Source organism: Taeniopygia guttata, chromosome 2, assembly GCF_048771995.1.
Source record: "Taeniopygia guttata chromosome 2, bTaeGut7.mat, whole genome shotgun sequence".
Taxonomy (NCBI): domain Eukaryota; kingdom Metazoa; phylum Chordata; class Aves; order Passeriformes; family Estrildidae; genus Taeniopygia; species Taeniopygia guttata.
Genome location: NC_133026.1, coordinates 142,455,771 through 142,483,433, shown reverse-complemented (window position 1 = coordinate 142,483,433; position 27,663 = coordinate 142,455,771). Strand labels below are relative to the sequence as shown.

The 27,663-nt window shown below is 44.9% G+C and overlaps 2 protein-coding genes across 15 annotated transcripts in view; both read left to right on the top strand.

Moving 5' to 3' along the window:
* ASAP1 (ArfGAP with SH3 domain, ankyrin repeat and PH domain 1) overlaps window positions 1–4,187 on the top strand; it is a 176,523-nt gene extending 172,336 nt beyond the window's left edge. For all 12 annotated transcript variants that reach the window (XM_072925006.1, XM_072925005.1, XM_072925004.1 and 9 more), the window contains one exon: window positions 1,519–4,187. In XM_072925006.1, coding sequence (XP_072781107.1) covers window positions 1,519–1,593 — 75 coding nt within the window. In that variant the 3' untranslated portion in view covers window positions 1,594–4,187. The remainder of the gene's footprint in view (window positions 1–1,518) is intronic.
* Window positions 4,188–9,619: 5,432 nt separating this feature from the next.
* The window catches only part of CYRIB (CYFIP related Rac1 interactor B), a 95,960-nt gene continuing 77,916 nt past the window's right edge, over window positions 9,620–27,663 (top strand). For 2 of the 3 annotated variants that reach the window (XM_030266701.4, XM_030266699.4), the window contains exon 1: window positions 9,621–9,768. The gene's annotated coding sequence lies outside the window, so the exon portion shown is untranslated. Of the gene's footprint in view, window positions 9,769–27,663 lie in introns of all 3 variants that reach the window. The other variant, XM_072925012.1, reaches the window with a different exon arrangement.

Sequence of the window (27,663 nt, the reverse complement as noted above, 5' to 3'; positions counted from 1 at the left end):
TTGTTATACCTACAAAAGTTGCTGAAAATCTAAAGAATAGTTTACAATTGATGCTATAAGCTGGTGGTTTTCTTCTAATATGAGAGGCAGATGACATTTTGTTTCCCTTCTTCCCTCTTATGTCCCTGTTTCATACCACACTCCCTCTGTTATGGACTGCATATTGTTCAAGTGCTAACACCAGGTCCCACGTGAAGGCTCCAGCCTTTCTTGACAATACAGCTCATGTCCCTAAGGCCCATCTACATCATATATCCCTGCCAAAGAATTATTACTGGGGATAAGGAGACAGATTTTATTTGACTAAAACAAATTCAAATTGCAGTGCTGCCTGTGATATCCTAATCTAAGTGCAGCACAACCTTTGCTAATTTGTTTCCAGCTACATTTTCCTCTTACTCATCATTTAAGTGTGGAAGATTTTCAACTGAAAAGCTGATATCAAAAGAGCAGTGCCCAGTGAAAAGTGTCTGTGTTGCCCATATCACCTAGTCCCTGATTACTGCTGCATTCCCTGCTTGATCTGTTTTCTGAGGTGGCTTTTTGAGCCTCTTGGGGACATGCCCAGCAAGTTGCATGAAGCACCCCAGTCTGAGTGTTTCTGAGAAGGGAAACAAGGGCTGTTGACTCATATGCTTTAAAACTTTGGCTCTCCAAGAGGAAATGGCCAGCCCTATATGTTTCCCCTTCCCATTTTGTAAGCTTGTGGAAGAGGAAGGAAGGTACACCATTATTCTGAAAGTAGTGAACAGCACTGTAGCAGGGTGAGAAGAGGGTTATGTGGTCAGTCATGGCTGCTGCTCCAGTGCTATTCCACAGCTGTTTATAATTATGTATTTTAAACATGGAAAGTTCATATAAAATATTCCATTCTTTTTAAATCTCTTTGAATACATTTATTAGCTATTTCTTTATAAATAATCATTATGCAAAAGATGTAGGTAGTTGTAGCTGAAGGAAACTTAATCAGACAACACTGTAATTTGTTATAAACACTGGTATGCACCTAAATCATTAGGTATCATGCTAATTCAATGAGAAAACAGCTGGGCCTTTATCACCTTAAGTGAAACATGCAGATTATCATAAAGAACTTCACAAATATAGCAGACAATACCCTTCAGTCAGATGTTCAGGATTTATTCACTAAACTAAGATAAGTGGTTTGCAGAGATATTATTGAAAATCTGCCTATCAGACAGAAGAAACTTGGGCTTCTGTTTTCATGAAATCTTGAAATTCAGTGATGTATGTAAGTTTCCTTAAAAAAAATTGAGTTCTGTTCTCTTTAGATTTAATTGGTTTAATTTGTCTTATTTATAATATGCTTGTGCAATTTCATTTTGTTCCTTTACAAATTCAAGTGTTAACTAATGTCTGCTTCAGACTGTCCAAGAGGTGGTAGAGGCTCTGTGTGCAGTTCTGCTGCGTTTGAATGAATGCAGTCTGTGAAGTCTGTGTGTACAATGCACATCTATATGTATATGTATATATGTACCTTCTTCTCCTGTGTTGCAGATTGGCCACATCGAAGGACAGCCAGAGAGGAAAGGGGTCTTTCCAGTGTCCTTTGTGCACATTCTGTCAGACTAGTCAAAACAAACAAATTCTAAACTTGAGCATTGCACATTCTTCATGCAAGACGGGCTTTTTAGCAAAAGCGAACGCTGCTGCCTCCCTGTAATCCTGTGCACAATTGTGTATATAGCTGCTGTTACAAATTAAGAATTCATTTAAGTTTCACCTCATGAGGTTGAATTATATGTATTGTAAATATACTGTGTTATTCTGCCTTTGCCAGTATTATGGTAGCCTTGGAACCTGGCACGCCTTATCGGGTTTGTTGAAGCCATCCTGGGCATTTAGCACTTCCGTCTCTGTCCGTGCTGTCCAACACGTGTGGACTGCCAGCTTTCCAACATAGGTGGTCTCTGTCACCCACGTAACTGTACAGAAATGACTGTTCCTAATAACCTGGTATTCTCAATATACAATTAGCAGAAAGTTAGAATGAGTGAATGGTTTTGGACAATTTAAAGATCAGTCTGCAGTTCATAAGTGTATGCAGTTTACAGCTATAAAACCCACTTTGATATTTATTTAATATAGTGCTCAGTTAAGTGTAATTATGAAGACAAATATTCACTGACTTTACAGGTAACAGTAATGTTTTACAGTGTGCATACAGCATTTCATGTTTATATTATGTGGACCTATGCCAACTGTGATTGCAGTTCCCCTGTGATATTACCTCACTATAAAAAGTTACAAATTTATTTCATTTGAAAAACTTACTTTAATGAAAATTAGTCATGTTGTTCTTTAGTAGATATGTGTGAAATTTGCTGGTTTCTTTCACTGAATTCTTAGTAACCAAGGACTTCTAGCAAATGTTAACTGTTGACATTGTGCATGCATTTAGACGCTTACTTGAAACCTGCCTTTGTACTAAAGTAGTACTGTAGTCATGTAGCTACATTTGAGGAAAAGAACATTTTAACTTAATTGCTATTCAGGTTAATGTGAGCTTGCAACAGTATTTGTTTATAGCTAAATTGGCTCTTTGGAAATTGATTTTGTGGACTTTTTTTCCTCTGTCTTCAACCTTGCTAAAAGTTAGTTACCTAAAATAATTTTTTTAAAGTGGTGATAGAAGGATAAATTTAAATTATTTTTAATGCTCTAAAAAGTGGAAGCTAAGATGACCTCTCATGCATTTGATCAGGCTGGTAATGATAGATCTCAGATCACAAGGATAAGGCTGGTTTTCATGGAGTTCACCAAGCTGTAAGGTGTAATGGTCGCAACCCAAAGCACAAAGTAACAGACATATGGTCACAAAACTTATTTCTAAGAAAATCTTTGGAAGGTTGCATTTGACCTGAGGTTTCTTGAAAGTTGGTATAAAGTTGCATTGCCAGAAAACACTTCAGTGTATTACTGGAAACTTCAATTTCCTGTGTCACTTTCAACATAATTTTTAATCCTTTGAAACATCGTGCGGTTGTGTTTTTCCCATGGTTTGTCTGTAGCGGGTTCCATGACTTTCATATGTAGTTTTGTATTACTTGCTTTAAATGTTATTTTGGCTTCAGTACCTAGTGCTGCTATTTCAAAGCAGATTGTCTTGGCTGCATGGAAAGATTTTCATTTCATAAGATCATATCTCAGACTTTCTGAGGACTTTCATTTCTAATACAGTTTTACAAGACTGTAGTCAGTGAATATTTAATTCTGTTTGTGGTTAATTTAGAAACAAATATCTGTCTAAATCCCACATGAAAAAAAAGCAAAATATTTATCAACTATTAATGGTTTTATCATTTATTTAAAAAAATGAATTAAAAAAAAAATGCAATGAGTGAGAAAGCCTGTTGGCATCTAATCTTCAGTATTACCAGCTCCAGTATTTCAGAATTTTCTTATTCTGTTTCTATGGAAAGGAAGTCAGGTTTAGCATTTATTTAGCATTCCATTTTATCCATTACTACAATGTTTTAAGTTGCATTAAAGAACAAAACCTATTCACTTTTGTGGTCAATTGTATTTTTAAGTGATCTTGAAATAAACTGATAAATGCAAATCATATAAAGAAAACCTAGGCATGTAAAATTATGTAGAGTCAAATGTCTATTCTTTTCTACGCTCTTTAAAATAGTATACATATGCATTTTATAAAATTAAATTAGTTCCATAAGGAACAATAGTTCTGTTTATTCTGGCTTATTGTGGGTCATAAGAAATCTGAAAATGTATGATATTGATTGAGTTTAAGTACAGTATTATATTTGAACTCAATGAGCCACTGTCTGCAATTTTGTATATGACATAGTATTTGGAAAGTCTAAATCTTTATGGAAAATTAGCTGATAAAGGGTTGGGGGGAGGGGTAGGGGAAGGTGCCCCCAGAGGGGGAAGTTTGCTCTGCAGATGATGTCTTATTTACTGTTGAACAACAGTTGCTATTTATTTTTTTATTACATAGTACATCAACATGTACAGAAATCAGATCTGGTCATGCCACTAGTTAAAATCTTGACTTCTCATTGAATGTTAAGGTAAAACATCAGTACACATGTCTATTCACATGTATTTAATGTGACAGTTTTTGAGTACTGTATGTGTTAATTTCTACTTTTTTAATATTTAAAATTGCTTTTAAATAAATGTATTCAGTTGATCCCAGATATCTGAACGAGGCCCTTTTTGTCAACTGGAATATCTTCTAGGGAGAAAGTCTGGATTCCAACAGGTAGAACTAAGACACTTGAAATGTTTTGAATATAAAGCATTCCTTATATAATGCAATTAAATGTGTATCTCTTTAACAGCTGTTAAATATGGATGCAATTGCCTTTATCTGGAAACCTTTACTTACTAAAGTTAGCATCAAACCACTTGTTTTGTGCATGAGTTTCGATTGCTTTCTCTCTGGCCTCAGCAGCTCTGTGGGCTCTCAGCCCCCTCTGTGTTGCTTCCACGGCAGCCTGTGGGGCTGAAGGAACCATTCACAAACTCTGTCTGTGGGCAGGATCTCCCAGCCTGACAGCAGCTCTCACACCAACTAGAGCAGTACTAATCTTTCCTGGATGGAGTGACTTCGTTGCTGAGAATTTCAGTCCTGACCCAGCTTGCAGAGGTTATTTTTCCCCCATCCCTGACTCAGTTCTTGGATGTTTCTCATTTAAGACCCATTCCTGTCAAAGCTACTCCAAAATGAACAAGTCACTTGAAATTACTAGAAAGCAACGAGAACAGCCTTTAGCCAGAGGAAAAGCTGGAGTGTGGAGCTATCAGATCTGGTTTGTATCAAGAATAGTAGCTGCCAGAGCACAGGGCTCAGGAGACTGCTGTGGTGGGAGCTTCTTCAGACTGGATTGTGGCACTGGTGTGAAGTCCCACCGTCACAGAACATCCTGCTTGCTTTGTTTGGGGCTTTCAAATCTACATAGGTTCAACATGGGGGAGCTGGAGGGAGGAAATACGGATATGGGGCAGGAGAAATCACTCTGGTTAAATATTGTGCTCTTTCTCAGTTTCTACTCTGTCACAATATTTCAGGTAACAGCATTCAGAGAGACACTGATTCCAAGAGGCTCCGTTCTCTGTCCTACTTGTATTATGTGTTCTTCAGTGACATATATTGATTTCTTTTCCTAAATCAAAATTGATATCTCATACACTGTTTGGAGCAGCAGAGGACAAGACAAATGCATCCCCAGAGAACTCCCTTGTTCAAAGTTTCAGTCTCCTTACTCTTCTCCTGGCAAGCCTTAAGCTCATACTTAAACAGAAAATTGGTAGGCTATACCAGTGAAAGTGGTGCAAATATTAAATACCAAAGAATGAAACTCAAGATAGCTCCCCACTGCACAACAGCAAACAAACAGTTCAGCCATAAATCTGATTCGGTCTCAGATGCTTCCCCTCCCCAGAACTCTCTAGTTCTATGTGATAGTTCAACTGAGTGTGAATAGAAAACAACTTTATTTTCCTATGCCCCACACTGTTGCATAGTTTCATGCCAGTCACACCCTGGACTGGGAACTTTTCTGTGCCATGAAACCAGAACTAGACAGAAGAGAAAATGTCCATAAGTAAATAAAGTTCAGCTTCAGGCCTTACATTCTTACAGAGTGCTTCTCACCTGAAGAATTTAAGGCTCTCAGGGATGCTTTTATTAGACTCCCTTAGCCCTTCTGAAACAGCTGGAGGCTTTTCAGGTGGATGCAAAATGTACACACAACTGTAAGATGTTTTTCTCTACATAGCTGCAAGACAACATTTTCCTTATCTAATACAAACTAACTATTCTAAGTTGCCTTAATGATACTTTTAGGGCTATACATAACAAGATTTACAGCTCTGTCATCTGCTGAGGGAGTGCTCGGATTTCTTCTTGAGATAAGCTAAGTGCTGTTTGTCAACTCGTGCTTAAGCTGACACCCCTCCCCGAGCGGCAGCGGGCACAAAACCTGCCCGTCTTGGCTGGTTCTGGTCAGCTGCTGCTCAGGAACAGTAAAACCGATAGTGTGTCATGGTACAGGCTCTGCCTTGTTCCTCTGTAAATTACAGAACAGATCCTCCCGGCTGCAGCAAGGCGGATGTCTGCTCCAGTCCTTTTGTAATGGTGGGGGCAGGGAGGAAAGTTTGTGACAGCTGTCACATCTGCTAAGCTGTCAGAGCAGAGGGGAAGCTGATGGGTCATTTTCTGCACCACCTAAAGAATGTTTTCCAGCTTACCTGGAACTTTAAATGCAGTGCTGACTCTATTAATGCTGTTCCTACCAGTTGGACCTCAGTTCTTATGTGTCTGATCAGAAAAATCCCTTCCCCTTGTGCTTTTTGCTCTTCTCTGAAAGGCTGTGTGGGACCAGGTCCATTTCCACGTGGTGTTTTTTTTCCCTAAGGCTTGAAGATAATTTTGTGCCTCAGTTACCACCAGAAATTATGAATCTGATTTCTCTCTTGCAGTCCCATTGAGTGGATGAATCAACCCTGGGCAGTCACACACAACTGCTCTAGAATGGCTGTATTAGAGGTTGTTTCTTGTATTTAACTTTGTTCACTTCAAAACAGTAGCATTAGGCTTTGTTTTTTGATAACTAATTGATTTTTCCAAGTATTTTTCTCAGGGAATGCTCCAGGAACATCTTACTACCTCTGCCTGCAAACTTATAAGCTTAAGTTGCTCTTAGACCTATTTTAGTAATGTTTTTCGTCTCTCCCTGCTCTCACATCCCTGCTACAGTAGGTGTTAACAGTCCCTCTGAGATGGGGTTCTTAGTCTTTAAATAAAATTCAAAAACTTAGGTATCAGAAAGGACTGAAATGTGCCCCTGAGCTTCAGACTGAAGGAAAGACAAGGCACCTTGAGCTGAATGTGCACAGAAGAGGTCAGCAGCTGTTTGGTGATTAAGCAGGGGTTTATTGTGGTTTTCTGTTGGAGCTGCAGATTTCCTTAATGAGCTGACACCAATGGCCACTTGCTGCTTTAGACACCTCAAAGACAAAGCAGAATTTTTTTCAAATAAGTAAAGGTTCTACCACCTGTAATCACTTGTCTATTTGGCATCTATTCCCATCCTTGGCTCCAGATCTACATATCCAAATGCCTTCTCTTTATTCACTGGAGGGTTTGAATTCAGAGCTGTAGCCCTACTTTAACAACTGTAGGCAGAAAAGCAAGAGCCCCAGGCAGCTGAGCAGTAAGAGAGCTGCAGCCAGCCACATGCTCTCATTTCAGCTAAGACTTTTTTATTGTGTGGAAACCCACCGAGGAACTGGGAAAAAAAAAAAAAAAAAGCCTTGTGGAGCAATTTCAGGACCACTGCAGTAGTTCTGACCTCTCTGGATAGTAGTGTGGGGATGAAGGGCAGATTTGTGATCCAGGATACTCCTCACTCCATCCTCCCTACAGGAACTGGGCCAAGCTCTGCAGAAAGAAACAGGAGAACAAGTGCTAAACCTGCCTTGATAGGGTGCACAGAGCTGCTTAAAAGGGAAGTTTGGCAGTCTAGAGAGCAGGAAACATCTTCATCTGAAGTGAACTGACACCAAGTGATGCTGGAAGATAGGGAATTCCAAGACTTTGGCAGAGTGTAGAAACATCTGAGTTCTACATGTGCTACAAGGTAGAGATGTGAGAAGAGCAGGGGATGGAGGCCATCACAAACCCCAGCTTGGTGGACACCTGGGACACCTTTGAAAACGTGTAAGGGACTCCTTTGTTGATGTGAAGGTCAATCATAAGGAGCCAGCAGCTCTCCTGTGAGCACGGCCTCTGGGCTGGCCATATACTCACCTGAGAGGTCAAGGTAATACAAACTCCTGTGAAATGAACGTTCCTTGTCCAGGAGAAGCAGCAAGATCTTGGCAAACAACACTTGGGGTGGGAGGGCAGCAGGGCAGTGGGACCATCTGGTCAGCATTATGCAAGTAGCTGCTGTAATTGCTGGGCTCTGGGAAGGAGCAGCAGAGCCTATTCCTCCACATTTGGCTGTAAGCAAGGAGGTGCTGCTGCCCTGCCAGAGCAATCTTTGGCTGCAGCCTCACACAGGACCCAGACCCACCCTTAGATGTGGTTCTGGCACCCCCACTTCTTCCTTGGAGCAGATCTGGAACTGTCACCTTGCTTAGGGACAGATGATCCTTTTAACTTGGCACTTACGTTCCCAGCCAAGTCTGTCAGGATGAGATGCTGCTGGGTCCAGCAGAAAAGCTCCTTCTATTCCCCCTTCCCTGCTAGGATGTAGAGAAATTTGAGAGGGAAAAAACCAAAATTTGGAGGTGGAAGACCCCTCTCTAATTTTGTTCCTGTCATTTGCCCATGGCAGTGTTCTATCTAAACGGTTTTCATGCAAAATGTAACCCTGGTAATGTTTATTTAGATGGGGGCTACCAGGGGTCATCGCTTCCCTCTGTCTGTAGAGCAGGTGCCTGCTCTGTCCATGATCCCCAGCTTTAGCTGCTTGCCTGCTAGAATGTAAAGAAAGGCACCAAATGCAGGACTTCTGCACAGGGGTGCCAATACCTACAGCACCTCTCTGCATCGCAGCCTCACTGCTGCCCAGGTCTCCCTCTGCTTTGGGCAAAGGACAGGACTTGTAGCCATTGTGGTAAGACCTGGGCCTTGGGGGCTTCAGAGTAAACTGAAGCATCACAGCCCCCCACCTGTGACTGAGAGTAAGCTGGGAAGCAAAATGCCAGTTAGAGAAATTACCTTAAAATGTGTTACTCACACCTAATCCCTGTCCCTTCCTGAAAGGGATTGATGGCGCAGGAGAACAACAGCATCTGTTGCTGGAGGGAGAGCTTCCTGAAGAGCAGATGGAGAGGCTGTGTCCTGGGGGGACCCTCACTCCTCCTGCAACCAAGATGTCATCAGCTGTCAACAGGATGGAGAAGATGAAGAAGAAACAGAACAAGGTGCCTCAGAGATGCCTCAACTTATCTGGACTCTTAAGTGTAGCTCTAGAGATGGAAGGATCTCTTGGGATTTGAAGGAGAAATTAGGCCTTGATGAGTTTTTTTCTTTGATCCTCCAAAGTTAGTCTCACAGACAATGTCTCACTGAAGTGGCTCGGCTGCCAGGCTGGATAACCAGGCCTTGACCATAGCAGGGACCAACACCTGCATTTGGAGTTGTCAACAGCCCTGTCCCAGGATGTGGCTCCTTCCCTGGGCACAAGCCTGCAGCCCCAGTGCTGCTCGGGCCAGGGCAGCTCCAGCAGAGCCTGCAGCCAGGAGCCTGCTGGAGATGGCTGGGTTTAGTTACACACATTTGAAGCCTGCAAGGTGCTCCGGAATGTGGCTGCTCCCTTCCCATGGCTGCAGAGCCTCGCCCGTGTTCTGTGTGTGCTTCTTGCGTGCTCGCCCGGAGCAGCCCGTGAGGGCAGGGCCACATCTGGCTCCGAAGGGTCAGACCCCTGGCACGAAGGGTCTCTCCTGGCCCCGGGATGGATGTGGGGCTGATGCGAAGGCTCTGACCTGGCCCCCATCCTTTACCCCGGCCCGGCGGGGTGAGCACCCCGCGAGTGCCGCCGGCCCGCGGGGCTGCCCAGGGGAGCCGCAGCCCTGCCCGGGCCGTGGGGAGGAACCTGTGAGGGGCCCGGGGCTCGGGGCCGGGCGCTGCGAAGGTGCCGGGGCCGCCTCTCCTCCCCCCGCGCCGCTTCCTTTTATATCGATGCGGCACCGCCGCCCGCAGCCACAACCTGCGGCCGTGACGCCGCCGGCAGCCGGAGGGACGAGGCTGCGCCCCGTGCCCAGGTAAGGGCTGCCCGCGGGCCCGGGCGGAGCGGGGCGCGGAGGCAGCGGCGAGGGGCGGCTCGGCGGGATGGGGATCGCCTCAGGAGCCGGGAGGAGCCTGAGCGGAGCCGTGGGGTGGGCGCCCGTGGGGAGCCGCGGGGCGGGGAGGAACCGGGAAGGAGCCGGGGCAGCTCCCGCCCCACTGCCCCGCTGCCCCCCATCCCCGGGCGGAGGATGCTCAGCGCTGCCCGGCCGGCTCCCGCGGCTCCGGCTGCTCTGTGGGGCCGTGAGAGAGCCCCGCGGCCGCCGGGGCAGCTCCGGCCCAGCTCCGCTGCCCCCGGGGCACGGGCGCTGCGAGGCCGCCCTGGGCATCGCCGGGAGGGGCCGGGGCGGATCCGGCCCGGGCTGCGAGGGGCGGCAGGCCGGGCACGGGAGGTCCCGTGTGCCCCGGGCCCGGGCACGGACGTGGCAGATCCAGCGGCGGTGTGACAGCCCCCACAGCAACCCACAGCAGCTCCAGTCCCTGCCGGGTTGAAGCCGAGCAGCAGCACGCTGCGCTGGCCGGCCTCGGGAGGAAGCCATGGTTTGCTCCTGTGTGCCATGGGTGCTGCGTCCTGGGCTGGGAGCAGCAGTGACCGTGTTAGATGGAGGCCTTTTGTACAGATGCTGGGTGCCAGGCCGAAGACTTATTATTTGTCCTTGTTCATGCAAATCTTGTGCCTAAAAGTTCAGCCCAGCCGGCAGAAATGTGCTGGACTGGCTGGTGAGAGGGTGAGCACTTCTGCTTTGGGGGATCTGGTACTTCCTCATCTGGGCAGGAACGGTGGTGTGGTTGTGATCATGACTCTGTGTGAAAAATACCCCTCTCTTGAGCAAGCTGTAGAGTTTCAAAAGGGTTAGTGCTGAAACAGAATAGCACAGAGCAGCCCCTAAACAGAGAAGATTACCTGGCTGTATGGTTTGGAGAAGAGTTACCCTTTTGCCATTAAAAAATGAATTCTTATCCCTAATAACCATTTTTAATTTAGGTAAAAATGTGTACATTCTGTCATTTAAGACCCAAAAAGTCATGAAGGATGATGCTTATTCAGTGATTTGTTAGGTATGTGATTAAAACAACAGAAAGGCCCTTTTTAAAAAATTCAAACAAACAAAACTCTGCATCTTCACCCCAAACTAAGAAGTGCTTTTAAGAGATGTGGTGTTTTCGTGGAATTTTAATGCCCTCTTTGTTTCAGAGCTTGACTGAAAACCAGGTTGGCAATGGCTGCTGCCTGTTAAATGTTGAGGAAGACAGAACTGATGCTATGGGGAGTTGAGGAGCGTTCATGGTGCCTACATGTGCTCTGAAGGACTCTCCTGGGTGCAGACAGACACCCTGGGTCATTTCAGTGCTTGGCTCTGCTCAGGGTCATCTTGCCTTAGCGAGAGGCAGCATTTGCTGCATGGCTCCTCCTGGGTTCTCTGCTCAGCAGGGATCAGGAGCCTGTCCTGTCCAGGCTGCAGGGTGCTCTCCAGCTGCTGTTGCAGACAGCAGTCCCTACCTGCTGCTTGTTCCTGCTCTCTGGGAGCACTGCTCAGGCCAGAGGCCTCATCACTACCTTCTCTGACAGCTGTGACCCCTTGCTTTCCCAGGGTTGGTGATGTGGTTTCCTCCATGGCTCAGCAGGACCCCTGGCATGAAGGAGCTTCAGAGCAGGTCTGAGGCAGTGCTCTGCAGGGAGACTAGGAAGCACTAAGCATCCAGTAGAACAGTTGTACCAACAGGACTTTTAAAGACAATTCCAATAAAGTCCAGAGCATCCTTTTCTCTAACTGAGATCAATAGTTCAGACTGCTCAGCAAAGAGTGTGTGTGATGGATTTTCAATAATAAGCACAGCACAGCACAGCTCAGGCTTGAGGAAAAAATTATTAGGCCTCATTCCGTGCCTCTAGATGTGAATGTGCCCAGCAAGAGCACTGGGGGAGGCTGATGCACCGAGGGGAGTTAAAAAACATTAATGCTGCCTCTGAGCATGGAAGGGCACAGCCACTCTCAACTGCTATTTATTTCTTTGTACTCAAAGCTATCAGAGGATATGCAGTGGCTCACAAAAATAAAGGCTGGTATTTGAGATACTTCCTGTTCTTGTTGGAGGAGAACAAGGCCCAGAGTATTTTGAAAGTAAAAGCATATTTCCTGTGAAAAACTGCTAAAGTGACATGTGAGATTGTTTCGGAGCTGGAGGCACAGGCGATGATTCAGGCCGGCAGTGCTGCAGCTGGGCTGGTGTGGGGCTGAGGGGAGGGTGCTGAGCCCAGCCTGTCTAAACCTGCAGACAGGGCACAGGCACAGCCTCATGTGCTCCTCTTGCTGCCCTGGGAACAGGAAGACAGGCTGTGTCCTCTGGCTGCAGGCAGCCTCAGGGGCTTGACTGGGGTCTAGAGTTTGGTGTGCCAGCAGGTATAAGCAGACCTGCTCTGGTTAAGTACATGCTCCAGAGGCTTCATAGAGAGCCAGTGTACTACCCAAGCACAAAGGTGATTCCATTGTGGTATCAGGACTGCTTCTGTAAGATGAAGGTCATTCCTGCATTGCTCTCTCTACCCTGACTTAGAAAGACTTGTCTCTGAGGTTAGTTCAGTCCAAGACCTGTCCTCTTGATCGTCTGGTTTAGGTTTTCATTTAGTGCTTATCATGGCTGCGAGCCTGCTTATCAGCTGAATCACTGCCCCCATGCAGACCTGCACGGTTCCACAGGGAGCTGAATCCAGCTCTCTGGCTCCCAGGAGCCTTCTCTCCCCTGCAGCAGCTCAGCTCCGAGGGAGGAGGTGGCTGGGAGCAGAACACAGCACTGACAGTCTGCTGGAACACAGTTGCCGGAGCTGGTTTTCAAATCTGCAGCAGGGCTGTATCTCACAGTGGGTAGGAAGCACTTTGCACAGTGTCTGCAGTTAGTCAGCTGTTGGAAACCTTTGTTCTGTGCTGCTCTGTGTGGAGCTTGATATAGCTTGGATTTTTTTTTTTTTTTTTGGGTGCTTGAGTTCTATTACTGTCTTTGCTGGGTATATTTTAAAACAAATGCACACATGAATTTATTCCCTTGAGGTCTTTCTGTACTAGAGATGGCCAAACTGAGTGTATGCGTGACCTTGTGGAAATAGGTGGGCTAAGTCTAATAGGTAGCTTTGGTTTCCCTTCCCAGCAGTTTTTCAGGTGGTGCAAGCTGCTTTTCTATCATAAAAATTTATTTTTACTAAAATTTCTTTCTAGAGCTGGGTTTGCTAACTGTTTTGCAATAATGTTCTATGATTGATCTATCCCAGGGTACCTAGTGGACAAATTCATTTCCTAAAGGCTTGCTGGATAGAAAGGGAAAAAAATCATGTCTTCTGACTACATCAGAAAACTAGGCAGTGTATCTGAGTCTTGCTAAGATAGTCTTTGTCTCAGCTGATAAATAGGACCCCCCCAATCCTAAGCATCTGCCTTGTTCCCAATCTCGAGGTCAAGCCTCCTGGCCACAACCCTCTCTGTTTAAGAAAAAGATGTAGACACAAGTTGTAATCTGTGCTATGAAAATCTAATCTGTGACCTAATTTGTTGTGATACCATGAAGAACCTGTCAGGAGCAATCATCGTAACGCGTGGCACGGAGGCACTGCCGGCTTTCCAAGAGCGCTCGCTCGCCGCAGCCCCAGAGGAGCCGTGTCATGCCGAGTGAGTACATTTGGCCTCCTCCACTGACAAATCTGGGAATAATACAGCTCTCAGGTCACTTTTGGTATTATTTTATATGGAACTGGCAGTCTCACTATGTGTGAAGGGAACCTTTTCTGAGGATCTCAGTGGGACAGGCTGGTTTGAAACATGCGGGAAGGAATGAGATGCAACCAAAACTGGACAATTTTCTGTGTGTGCCATAATAGCTGTTTACCTGTCTGTTGTTCATTCTCCATGACCATGGCAGCAGCTTAGATGAAACCAACTCACTGGATGAGTGGTTAGAGGAGGGACTTGTCTGAATAACTTCTCACCAGTGGGAGCTGTGGTTGCGTGGGCTGATTCTCACAGGGCAAAACTGGCTGGCTTCTGGTACAGCCCCTTTGGGCCAAGTATGTTGTCCTTTAAGGAGCAAAAACAAGATTTTTTTTTTTTGGTGCATTGCTGAAAACAGAGCACTGTCAATCTTGTTCTGCAAGACTAGAGAACGAAGGAAGGGTTTACAGGTCACGAATGCACGTGTAATAGGCTGGAAAACTGGGAACTGTACTCCTAGGTCCCTGCATTGCTACATCTGTCAGGGAAAAAATCTTAACTGAGAAACTACTGCTGTATCAGAAACAACAGAGCTGGGCTTCCATTTTGTTCTAGAAATAGTGGTTTGATTTTTTTTTTTATATTATCCTTCAAATGCTTTACTTGAAAGTACTAAATTAAAATTTACAGGGGCATGCAGTCTTTTGAAAATGGCTAAAAGCCACGTCTGGTTAGTGAGACCATCAATCCATTTGGACTTTGAGATCCAGTAACCTGAATCCTGTAAGATACATGTGTGTGATCTGCTGCCTCTCTTTCTTGCCCTCACTGGAGCTACCTGTACTGCTGTTAAGGCATTAGATCTTAAGACGTCTTCTTTATTTTGAGCCTTCTCTTTATTTTCAATGCTTTGTTCCCTAGCATACATTAGGTGTATGTTAGCATAGAATACTTGCATTCTGGTAGTAATTTGTGTGTTCTTTTTTTTTTCTTTTTTTTTTTTTTTTCTAATTTCAGTGTACTTTTGCCCACCCTGAGCACTCAGAGCTCAAGTTTCAATGTGTTATTTGTTGATTTTTGTTCACTCCAGACTTTTCCCTCCACCCACTCACTTCCTCTCACAAATGTTTCCTCATTTCACCACTTTTTCACACCCATTTCTAGCACAGGGTTGCCTCCCACTGCGGGCAGGCTCAGCACTTCATCTACTGTTCACCTCTGCGGGAGATGGGCAACAGACCCAGGTGTGAGGAGGGAGGAGAGGGTGCTTTCCCATGTCAGGGGAAAGGTGCAATGGCAGGGAGAGGAGGTCTGGGTGCAGGTGTAATTTTGGGCAGCAGGACCAAAGGCATGTAAGCAGGGTGGGTGTATGGGTGGAGGGAGTGAAGGCAGAGAGTGAAGGTGGTTTTATGTGTGTGCTCATGATGGGGCACAGCACAACCTCTGTGTGTGCACAGCTGGGAGACAGCCAGGCGTGCTGGGCTGGGACTTCTGAGGTTTCAGGAAGGTGCATCTCCAGACCACAGTGCAGCCAGCCAGAGGCTCAGCAAAGCACAGGCAGCTGAGGTGGCACTTGTGATAGCTCCAAGTTTTAATGTGCAATTTTGTTCTGTCTGCCTTTTATTTTTAACAAAAGGTTTCTCACCTTTCCTTGGACAGCACCAATTTCTCAACCACAAGGAGTGCATCTGGCAGCTTAAACCTGTTAAAAAGAGGAAAAAATACCATGATGAAAATAACATGTCTGTAGTTTTAAATTAGGTAAGGGCTAAAATTAGTAGGAACAGGCCTGTCTGTGTCTGTGCAAGCCAGCAGAGAATTAACATTCATCTGATGCTGAGCAAGAAGCAGAGGTTTGCAGCTCACACTTACTTCGCCTTGTCCCACTCCTGTCCTTGCAGCTTAGCTTCCCTGCAGGGCTCAGTCACCAGTTAGCAGAAAGCTGTGCAGATACCACTAACCTTGTGCCAACACTGAGTGCTACTTTCAGCACTGTGAAGTGTTAGCAACAGCCAGAGCATTTTTACCACACTCCTTTCATGTCTTTGCTCAACTGCTGTGAGTGCAGCTTTGGATGCATCGTGCTAGGGTCACTTGTTTTCAGAGCCCTGGATGTGGCCTGAGTCCCATGCTGGGGCCCAGATCCACCCACCATTTCCTCGGTGAGATAGGAGCCCCCAAGACACTTGTTTTCTCTTCCCAGCTGTGGTTTACTTTCCTCTTCTGTAATTGTGTTTCTGTTAACAGGGCTGCAGTAAAAACCAGTTGCTGAATTATTTACCTCACTAGAATAACTCTCGGGTGGTTTGGTTCTTTGCAGACAATTTTTTATTTCACACCCTGGCGTTGTTTTCATTCGCAGCATGACCAATACAAACAGGTTTATTGGTGTGAGCTAAAGTGTGGAGCAGACTGGTGGGGTGATGTGTTTGAGGGAGGGAGAACAGCAGGAGCCTTCACCTCTTCCCCTGCTTCCCTGGGAACTGCCATGCTAGGCCCTGTGCCCACTGCTTTAGTCATACTCCTGGGAGAGAATGTTCTTCCACCCCTAGCATATCCAGAGGAATCAGAGGTCACTTGGAAATCAAAATTAAACAATGCCTTAGTGCAGCTTTGAAAAGTTTACTCAAAGGGCTGGCGTTGCTCCAGTGCGGTGAAACTGGTGACCTCCCTCCCATAACAGCACCAGAGAGGGCTCTGGTTTGGCTCTCAGTGGCCAGGGATGGCTGCTGAGCTTCCCCCTGGGTGGCAGGGCTGGATTCACTCTTTGCACCATGCTCCCAACCAGAGCATGCACAGAGCAAAACCAGGGAGGGCTGGACTGCGTCAGGCACGTTGCTGCCCAGAAACCTCTGGCAGGGGTTGTAGTAGAGGTTTGTGAAGTGCCCAGGCTGCTCCAGGCAAGGGACAGGGACCGGCCCCAAACGGGAAAAGCCACAGAAGACCTGGAGTTGGCTTGTTTCCCTGGGCTGCACCTCCTCTGAACTATCCCATGGAAGGACAACTGGAAGCTGTCTCTGCAGGCCTCATCCAGCAGCGCGCTCCTGGCAGTGGACAGCTGCTGGCATCATGGAGTTATGTGATGGATGATTTATGTTCCACCAACCCCGTGTCCTGACAGAGACACAGGGACAGAGTATGATGGGGAGTACCTCTGTGGTCTGCAAGCTCTAGGGATGATTTGGGCTTCCATGGTGGTTTATCTGGATCAGTCAACAAAACTCATAGATAAAAACTAGGAGCCCGATTCCCAGGACTCTTCTGGCAATCCCAGAACTGAGGAGGGCAGGTGCTCCTGCCTGTGAGTCCTAACTCTCACTGAAGGACTTGCTGATGACCAAATACCATCTTCTGTGCTTTAGTGGGTCTGTCAGGCATCCTGCCTACATTGAAGGATTAAGGAATATTTACTGAACATGTTAGTGTTCTTTTGTCAGTGCCCTCTGAGTATCACAGACATCACTGGTAATGGCCTACAGCAATCCCTCATATCTGAATGAAGAAGTCATTCCCATCTCTATTTAAGGACTGGGACCATGTTTCTTTCCCAGGATTACTGTTTTGAAAGGAGATGGTTTTAGGAGTGCCTCCAAGTTGGAAATCTCATACCAGGACTTCTTGTGCCAAGGATCTACAGCTCCTGGTTACTGGGGTTGCTATATGTTATGATATGTAACATATGTTTGCATTTATGACCAAAACGTGCCTTAGGTCCACTTGCACCCATTCATAGGTGTGTATGCCTGGACATGACATGAATCACAGCACCTCTAAAATACATTTATGCATTGAAGTATAAATGCACCCAGGACCTAAAGTTGGTATTCATTAAAAAAAAAAAAAAAAAAAAAATCTTTTCAACTTGTTGAGGTTCTGTTTGCTCTGCCATCTTTTTTTAAAAAATTAAACTACCTGATGTGAGAAGCACTTGGTGGATGTACTCAGAACTTTTGTTCCGTGGGAAAAGGCCACCTGTGTGGGGACTGTGTCACCTCACGTGCTTTTGCACAGGGTCCCAGGAGATCACATAGCTGGCACAGGAGCAGTAAATTCTTCCTCCTGCAGACGCCTGCAGACACCAGTCAGTTTGAGGAAGCAAGAATGGAGAGCAGGGGCCCAGAAGGACAGTGCTATGTTCAAGTGAGCACGTAGAAAAGGACTGATCCTGATAACCTTGGGTGCCCGCTGAGCCTGCTGGCAGGCTGGAGCCCTTATCCAGAGCCCTTGGAGAGGACCATCTGATCCAAGGTCACCAAACAGATCATGCCCTATCAGCACATTGCCCAGTGTTGCATGGGTTTGGTTCCTGGGAAGTTTTCATAGACTTGAATATAGTTATGTGCATGTTGCACAGTGTCTGGGCTTTTCCTCTTCCTCTCAGCTCTATTGGGCACTGCTATACAAGTGTCTGCAAGGGAAGTTGTGTTCTCAGTCAGTGCCCAAATTGGTGTAACTTCCCCTGGACAGTGGCTCCCAGAACTGCAACCCTGTCTGCACCAGCCCTGCTGGGGAAGGGGAAGAGCAGAGGCTGCTCTGCAGGGGGACTTTGGTGAGGAACTTCCCCTGCGTTTGTTCTCCTCCCCTAGTTCCTCATGCATGAGATGATCTGAGTCCTCATGTTCCCCATCAGGTGACATTCACCAGCTGGGGTTTCTGCAACAGGGGATGCTCAGGAGCCATGGGCTTCCTGTGAAATCCCCTGTGGAATAATAGCACACACCCCACCCACACTACTACCCATGTGTCCATCATGCCTCAGCCTCTCACCAGCCCTGCTGCTGGGAGAGCTTTGCAGGGCAGTTAGAGGTATCCTTGCTTCTGAGGGAAGCCCGAGCCAGCCCCTGCTGGTCCTGCCTGCTGGGGTTCAGCCTAGGGAGCAGGTCCCTTTTCACCCTCCTCTGATGGGAGCTGCACCACCTGCTCAATTCCAGGGAGACAGGAGGGAGGTGAGCCATGTTCCTGCCCCCATTGCCCTGCCTGCAGCCATGGCAGTGCCCCTCAAGCCATGGTCCAAGGGCAGGTGGTGGGAGTTCACACCCAACTCAGACCCAACAACTTGCCAAGCTGGTCTTCCTCCAAAGTTGCTCCATATCTGCTTTACCCTCTTCTGCAGGATGCCTGCAGAGCCCAAACCAACATTCAGGCTTTGCTGTGTTCCCTCAAGGTTTGACCTACTCACTCTCTGTCGGCCAGTTGTGGGTGTGTTCTAAATATTTGTTTAGATCATCCTTCTCATATGTGCTGAATAGTTTCTGAGCTGGAAGAGCAGGCAGAGCATTGGCCTGTGAACAAATTAAGCTACCCCCTCTTGGTATGTTTTTCCTTTGTTTTGTTTTCTTTCCTGCACTATTTTGCTGGGCTCCAATCCTGTGAATTTCACTGACATAAATAAAGCACTGGCAATTTCCCCAGTGGGTCTCGGCAGGATCAGAGCCCTTTGGAGATGAAAGAATATCAGATGGTGTGAAAGACATATTTTCAGAGGTCACTGAAATTTGGTCCCTTGTTCCAGAGCCTCCTTTTGCCCTATTCACTAATATTGCAAGTGCAGTAGGTGAATTTAGGTTCCAGCCCCATGAGAATGTACACTCGTTAATACAGAGAACTTTAGAAATTGTCTTTACTCTCTCTGATGTCATTTTTATCCCTTGAGTGTACAGTGATTAAAAGATAGTTGAGGAGCATACTAAACATTCATTGCACATTTCTTTTCCAGTATCCAGCTGACCTCAAATCTAGAATGAAATGAATTTGCATTTGTTTCTAAAAGTATCTTATTTTGTGAATCAAAATGTCAACACATTTGAAAATGGTCCCTCATGAGACATTTGTATCTCTTGGAGTTTAAATTGCTGTATCAATGTCCCATTAATACTAAGGGTGTTTAAAGGACAAATTCTCTGCCTACTGCAGTGAAAGTTTACCCCGAGGTATGACATTTCACCTGCCACTGAGTGTAAGATTGTTGAATATAATGGACCGGAATAGCAAGATTTGCACATGCTGGTAACAAAAACGGGTGAGCAGCAGATCCCGTTACAGAAACCTTTCTCTTTTTTTTTTATCTCCTCCTTTTTCAGACATTTAAACTTGCATGCTCTTTGCAACCTAAATTACTGCACTATTCAGAAGCCCATATTTGAATTTGGGTACAGTTTAGTCATGTAACATATGAGCGGATAAAGAGACCCCTGAAACCCCACAAAAGGGTGCAAGGAAATGAGAGCACCAGGGTACATCCAAGGTCTTGTGGCACAAAGCCTGGCTCCAGCTGGACCACTGAGCCCCATCACATGCTCTCCTGGTGGCAGCTCTGCTGATGGACAGGGCTTTGCCACAGCTGATCTCTGCCCTCACCAGGACTCTGCTCTGAGGGAGCAGGGGGACAGTTGGCAGGTCTTGACCCCCTCCTCCTCAAATGAAATACGGAGACAACTGGACGGAGCTATCAGCAAACTAAACCCTGCAAATGATCTGAACCCAGGGCCCGGCGAGGCTGAGCCTGAGGCAAGGCGTGTTCACCCGAGGAAGTGCCAACACAGCCCGGAGAACATACCATAAAATTGCACCATACTGTCCCTCCCTTGCGCTGTCACGGAAACCAGATGCCAGGATGGAAAAGCACCAGGAGATGAATAAAAAAGCTTCAAGTGCCAGAGAGCCCTGCTCAGCCCTACCTTCTGCTGCAGGCCATCTATGCTTCCCGGCATTCCCTGGTCTCCTGCCAATTCCCATCAACAGCTGTGGTTTGTGGTTGTAATGCTCAGCATTTGTCTCCTCTTTCTCCTAGCAGACCTGCCCAAAAGCTGGATGTGCAGCTTGTAGCAGTTCAAGAGTCCCAGGACTCCCAACACGGGCCTCTAAGTATGAAAACAAATCTTTCTTTACTCCTTTATCTTCTCCAAGGCCTGAGACATTGCAAGTGTGGGTTTCTAAAGCTTCTGGGCCCTTCTGATGGCATTTGTGAGGAAAGGTTACATAACACAGTGCTTTATAATAATTTTCTTTCTTTTAAAGAACAAGAAAGTGCCAGCAGTAAATCGAAAGCTGGATTGCCAGCCCAGAAGCAGCCTGCTTACTGCATTTAGCAGATGAAATATTCTTCACTCCATCATGCTTATTCCCAGTTTCTGTGTCTATGTATTGCTGTTGAGGCTGCAGCTTGGGTAGGAGCGGCTCCAAGATGTTAGCAAGTGTCTCTTAGGAATCCCACTCCCTGTTTCAGGAGGCCCCAGAAGCTCATTAGATGTTTAATAGCTTCCAGTCGCTGCTGTGCTGGATGGACCTGAACTGGTGACCAAGGGGGGAAAGGTTCTCTCACACATTTACAAACCCTGAGGCATCTGTTCCCCAGACACAAATTTGTCTAAATCCCCTAAACCACTGATGATCTGCCCTGAAATGATACTCCCATTCCCTTAGGAAATCCCTTGGGTTGATATCAAGTAGATAGTTATTTTTGGATTCTTTCCCAGAGAGAGTGCACTCTATTGCTCTGAACCCTACACACCAAATAAATATATCATCCTACTGTAGTAAAGGTCCAAAAAGTTTTATTGAAGGGGAAACAGATTATTAATAATTAAGGGTAGTTCACTGTATTGGTTTTGAGCCAAGTAAAGCTAATAGAGCTTTTTTTTTATAGCAGAGATAAAAGTGTAGAATATTGAGACTGAATTGATTGCAGCATTTAATGCAACATAAAGTCAATTAATGAATTTCAAGGGTTAACACTGCATTAAAGTGAAACATGAAGCCCACAAGCAATGTATTAAGCATTTCTAAAGATTAGCAAAAGCAAACAAACAAACAAAAATTAAAGAAAAACCCTTCCTTTTTTGATCAGTAAATACCTGTATTTTTTTCTTTCTGAGGGAGAAACTCATATGACCAATATTTTTACTTCTTTTATCCTAAAGCTCTGGGTGGATATATGTATGTGTGTGCTTTTTGATCAGTGATTAATTCCAACAAAATCCTCCTACATCTGCTTGCGATATTCTCATGGCAGGGATGGACAGGAGCATAGAGGGAACAGTATTGGATAAACACTTTTGTAAGAAAGGCTCTAAATGAGGAGAGTTCTAAACTGCTATGTGTTTGGACCACACCATGTTGTTTATTGTCTACCCAACTACAATATCTTAATTTAAAAGTATATTTTCTATTTCTCTGCAACAACAGAAGAAGATGACATGGAAAAGAGAAAACAGAATCACTGGGTGATTAGCTGTACTAATGAGGATGAGGAAGGTTTTAAAACATTCTGCACTGAACAATTTAAATGTTTATCACAGAATAAACCTGCAGCCATTCCTTCTCACTGACAGCCATTATATTGTAATGTTGTCCCTTTGCAGCCTTTCCCAAACCATCCACTTAATCTGAAACCTTTGTCCAAATCTCAATATGACATGAGGTCTTTTTCTCCACCGTGGTCTCCTACTGTCTGCCTTATTTCTTGGTAGCCATTCAGTCTTCCAGTGGGCACACGTGCCCCTCTTTGCCATCTGGCCACATTCAAGTCCTGAGTGCAGCCCCCTCTGCACTAAACCCAAGCTTGTCACACTCAGCTGCAAAACCTTTCACAAGCTCAGGGGCAGAGTCTGTCATCCGAGCAGCAGCGTGCTCTGCCTTAGGACAGAAGTGACCCCATTAAAACCACTTAGAAGCATGCACACTTATGACTGGCTCACTGCCCTTATGCCTCTCCTTGCTCTCACATGGTTCCCCAGGCCCTCTCACATCCCTGCTTAAGCTGGTCTTCTTTCAGCAAACCACAGAAATGTTGTATTGTCTGCATCTGCCCCTAGCCTTTTAAAGTAAAATTCAACTGATAAAAAATTAAGATTAAAATAATAATGGCAACAGAATGGGAGCATGAAGGAGCAGGTACTATTAGTCCTTTTTTTAGAAGAGTAGAAAATATAATTGAAAAATAGAGTCCTGTGAACAGTGTAACTAATGAATTGTAATTTTCTCCTGATTTGCATTCTGTGTGCCCTGCATTTCCCACTGGATCTCTTTCAGTGCAGAACTTCTGGGCTCCTCCCTGTTTCCAGTTCCCTCCTTCCCTGCTATGTTCCCAGTGCTTCCATTTCAGCTCCCCCAGTCTCTTTCTTACATCTTGCCAGCCAGGCAGGATATGACCCACGCAGGTTGACTGGGCAGTGTACACGTGCTGTTGGGTGTTCAGCACCACAAACCTGATTTCCAGGGGAGTGCAGGCTGTGTGTCCTGGGAGAGAAAGAATGGCTACCTGGCACAGGCCAAGGGCTCACAGACAAGCTGCAAAACAACTCGGAGTGATCAGCCTTACTGCATGACACAGACGAGAGACACTGTGCTGCTCCAACTTTTGTGCCCAGGTTTGTTGGTTTAGGATTAGCTTGGTTGTAGAAAGCCAATGTGTACAGCAGATCTCAGCACTTGTGTTTTCCTCTCATCTACAACTTAGTCTGCAAGCTGCTAAGAGCAGGAATTGCACCAGTGGTTTTTTAAAGCATTGTACAGATATTTCCAATTTAGCTTTTTGCGCATGAAATTATTGAAGTTTAATGGCATCATTTCAGGCACTTAGAAGTTTTCAGAATGGGAGGTACCACTGCCAGGCTTCGTAGCCTTCTTGCTTAATGTCATACGAGAAGTCTGAGGTCAGAAATAAGGTCTAAGCTTCAGAGTTACAGCCTCACAAGAGAAGACTATTTTGCTTTTTTCAGGTTTTTAGCTTATTCGCTACCTGAGACAGAAGTAATTTAGAATCAGGAGAATATAAGCATGTATTTAAAAGGTCCCGCTGGTTTGTGATGCAATCCTGCAGAGGCGGTGTGGTCATGGGGAAAAGCTGTCTAGTCTGATCATTAACATAATAGGTACCTAAGCTGTGACTCCAGGAACCCAGATGTCTCAGATGGGACTGGATCCAGATTGCAATAAACAGGCACAGAATGTTTTCCAGCTCATGCGTGGGGTTTATCAGCTGGACATAAAAAATATTATCTTTTAATCAATTGGGAAAACTCAGAATAAGTGTAAGCAATTACAATGTGCAATACCAGCTTTACTCTCTTTTCTTGCTGACTGAATATTAAACAGCTGTATCTGGTACTATATTTAGCCCTAGGTGCCATATTCCTGCTCAGGAAAAAGGAAGAGAAAGATGTCTGGTGTGCAGTGTTACAGTTCCTCAGCAGAGGAAGTGTTTAAGTGCCTGCCTAAATGCTTTGTTTCATGGAAGTGTTCATCTGCACCCAGTCTGTGTCTCACAGATTACAGCACAGGAAAATCCTGGCTTTCCATTTCCTCTGCTAGCAAACTCTTCCTTGCAGCCAGAGGGACTTGTACCTGTGGGATCAGTAAGGACTCTTTTTCTGTCCCTTGAGCTACCTAGGCATCTTAAAATGATTGTGCTCAAAGATTCTGCTTCATAACCCAAACATGCCTACCATGAAGGTGATGGGTGACTGGGAATTTCTTATCCCACAGGAAAAGAGTGCTACCTAACCACTGCATATGAGGTCATGGGAGAACCTACAAGAAAATGTGTCTACTGATGAGGAAAGGGTTTCTTCAAAGTTCTTAATTCAGCAATTTGATACACTAAAATGATTTTAATGTCTGCTGCTCTTTGGAGCATATTGATGGCATTGCAAGAAGGCAGCAGTATAAAGGTATACAACAGATGACTGCATCAAAACAGTGTAATTTTAAAGAGGTAGATACAGTTGGTGAGCTAATAACTAAATCATAGTCTATTTTTTCTCTCATTATTCAGTAGCCTTGTACTCAATATCACTTAGATCACAAACAAAGATAAATTTAGTTTATAGAAGTTCAAGTGAATGCAGCAGAACCAGTTGAGGTTTTGATTTACTAAATAGAATTCTAGTTTTCAGATGGGGCCAAACAATCAGGTCTTTCCAAACTGAAACAGTGGTGCAAAGACAGAACAGCGACAACAGTGACACTTCATTCCGGGGAGGTGCTGAGCACCTTCAGCTCGTGGTTGCACTGCTGGAGCTCAAGGAGCACATCCTGTGGGATGCAAGATGCTGTCCTTGCTCCTCTCTTGCTCAGAGGTGCCTAACACTGTTGTTCCATGAAGTCCATGTTTATTCACTGAATTTTGCAATTGTCCCCTGAGATTGATGCTCTGCAGAGGCCTTCCCTGAGGTACTTTCATTCAGTTACCTATTTCCACCACAGAAGATAGCAACTTCCCCTGTGATGTGAAGGGAAACTAAGAACAGCTGTAGCAGAGGAAACAGATGAGGCAAAGTGAAATGGTCTCTTGACAATGTCCCTTGGTAACATGTAGACACAGCCCAAAAATCACTTAGAAGCCAAATGCTGTTTTGAGGGCTTCTAATAACAAATAAATTAAGCACTTTGGGGAAAAAAAAAACCACAACCAAAAACAAAACAAAACCAAAACTAACCCACTAATAAACGAAAACCCTGCAATGATTACATCATGACAAAGGATGTGATCAAAGTAAAAGTAAAATACCAGTCTCATGCTCCTGAGGTAGGCAGAAATCTCTGTGAAATCAATGAATATTTGTTTCCATCAGGGCAGCGCAACTGTGTCAAAAACACCCAAATGAAACCAAAACAAAAAGCTGGGTTCTCTTCCAGAGAGTCATGAGACAGTGTAACTGTCTGGGACATTGTCTTCCCTGTTCTCTGAAACATTGATTCTGTCCATTAACTGGAATACTATTATGCTGCTATCTGAAAAATTCTGTGGGGAAGAGAAGAAAAAGAATGTATAATGTTTGTGAGAAAGTTCCAGTTCAGATATAAATGTTTTATTTCCTCCTGTGGTCCTGGGGGTTTACTTTGTTTAATAAACTGGCTTGAGTGGGGCTAATGGGAGGTCAAGTGAAACTCTGCCACTCTAGATCACCCGATTTGCAGCCTCCTCTGACTTGGTGAAGCCCTCACTTAAAGGCACTGACTGCTACTCACAGTGAACAAATACAGCGGTATTTAGGAGTTTACAATGACATTTAGGAGTTTTGCTGGAGAAAGGCACCTCTCAAATGAGCAAAGGTGATGGCCCAGCACCTGCTGAGGTGATCACAGCTTTTCCAGTACCCCAAGCACAGACACACAGGTGCATCTGGGCTTTTCCTCCACTGAGTGCCCAAAGTTCAGAAGCGCAGTCTGTGGCCATGACCTCCTAAACTTGGTGATGCTGGATTATCTCAGTTGCTTAGCAGGCCTCTTCCCTTGCCAGTTTGCTACCAGCACAGGTTCACCACTGCAACTACTCAAAGCACTTCTCCGTGCAATGGAGTCCATGCAACGATCACTGAAGAAATTCTGTATTTCACAAACTTTTATAAGCAGCTTAAAGATCTCAGAGTCTAACACTGTGTTCTGCTCTATTCTGTAGCAGGTCTACTACTCTAATTTATCTTTCTATTTTCCAGTAGAGATAAAACATGATTAAAATAGCTGCAGTTCCTCTTTCCACCTTCCTCTATGCTTACTGGTCTGTAATCTTCTTCTAATGCAGGCTTAACACCTGACATTTTCTCTTTCTTCCTTTTTCTTCCCTGTCTGTCATATAGATGAGCTATATTTTTAAGGTAAGGCAGCAAAATGTGAAAATGTGAAAAAAAAAGAGCTTTATTTTGTAAAATCTCCATTATTCTTGATCACAGTCCAACTGACATGGCACTGAACCTTCTTGTGATATTTGACTTAAAGAAGTGTTCATTAGTTGAGAGCATGCTGTGTGTTTTAGCTGAGGCTCCCCACATGAAGGGGCCATGCTGATCACTTGTCAGGATCAACTGCATCACCAGATGAGCAAACTCTGAAATAATCTTGGACTTTGTAATGGCAGAAGAGGAGATGACTGATGCAATTAGTCACGTGAAGTGACTGGGGAGATGACAGGATTTCACCAGGTCTGTCAGGGTAAAAAGATTGAACTCCAGACACATCTCAGTCTTCCCACTTGCCACCTAAATATCAAAATTATCTGGGTTTGTTTTTTTTTTTTTTTTGGGGTGGGGTGTGGGTGGGAGGAAGGCATTCTGAGATTGTGAATGCCTGTCTCCATGCAAGTATAAAACATTCAAACTGTTTGGTATGACAGTATCTGGAAGCACTTCAGGGATCCTTATGAAGTGATTTGACCTTGGCTTTTTGTTTTGTCTGCATTTCTGGAAATTTATGTAGATGGTTCACATTTTGTTACAACTGTTTATATTCTGAAGAGCGACATTCATATCAGAGGATTTGTACTATCTAAATGAAAGCCCTAGAGGACTCTGTGGTATAAATGTGACTGCCTCTGCACTCTCTTGTCTACTACAGTGGCACTTGAGAATGTGGGGAAATCTGGGCAGGGGAGGGCAAAACGTGACATTAGTTTTGTCTGAACTGAAAGGTGCTATGAGCCACAACAGTGTAACAAGGAAACCCTGCAAAGCTGCATTTCTTCAATTCTTGACATTTTCCATAAGAAACTTCATCTCTTTAGCCATTTCTTTAAAAGAGCAATCTTTTTCCATAGGATGTTTATTATCTGTTTTCATCCATGTAATGGAAGAGCTGTTGCTGTCCTGCCCCCCAGAGCAAACGTGGTTGCTGTTGGTGGTCAGGGTGCTCTATTGTCCCTGCTGAGTCCACATGGCACAGGCTGATGGTCACTTCTCCTTCCCTTTGGACTCTCTCCCCTAGCTACCATTAGGCTGAAAAGCAACCCAAGTATTCCAACAGTGCATGGCACCTAAGGGCAGCTTTGCTCCTGTGGCTTTATTTATCCATCTGGCCATCCATATATAAAGTCAAGTCATCTTTTGTCACTGGTATATGAACATATATATGCAATACATATACATCCAAGAGTACATTTAAAGCTTATTGATCCCTTCTTAATGAAAATCCTCTACCTTTTTCTTTCCTGTCAGATATACCTACCTGGCACTAACTAACAAAATCTTCAGGCATTTAGCAGCATAGGAACAATTATGTTCTGTTACCACTCTTTTATTCTATGATACTAACTGAAAAATATACTCTTTAATTCTGTTTTATTGTTGTTATTTTGGGGGTTTGTTTTTTTTGGGGAGAGTTTTAGTATTTATTGCAGTGATAGCCTGGTAAAATAATTCTGCATTCAGAAGAAGCAATTAAGAAATTAAAAGTGAAGGCAGA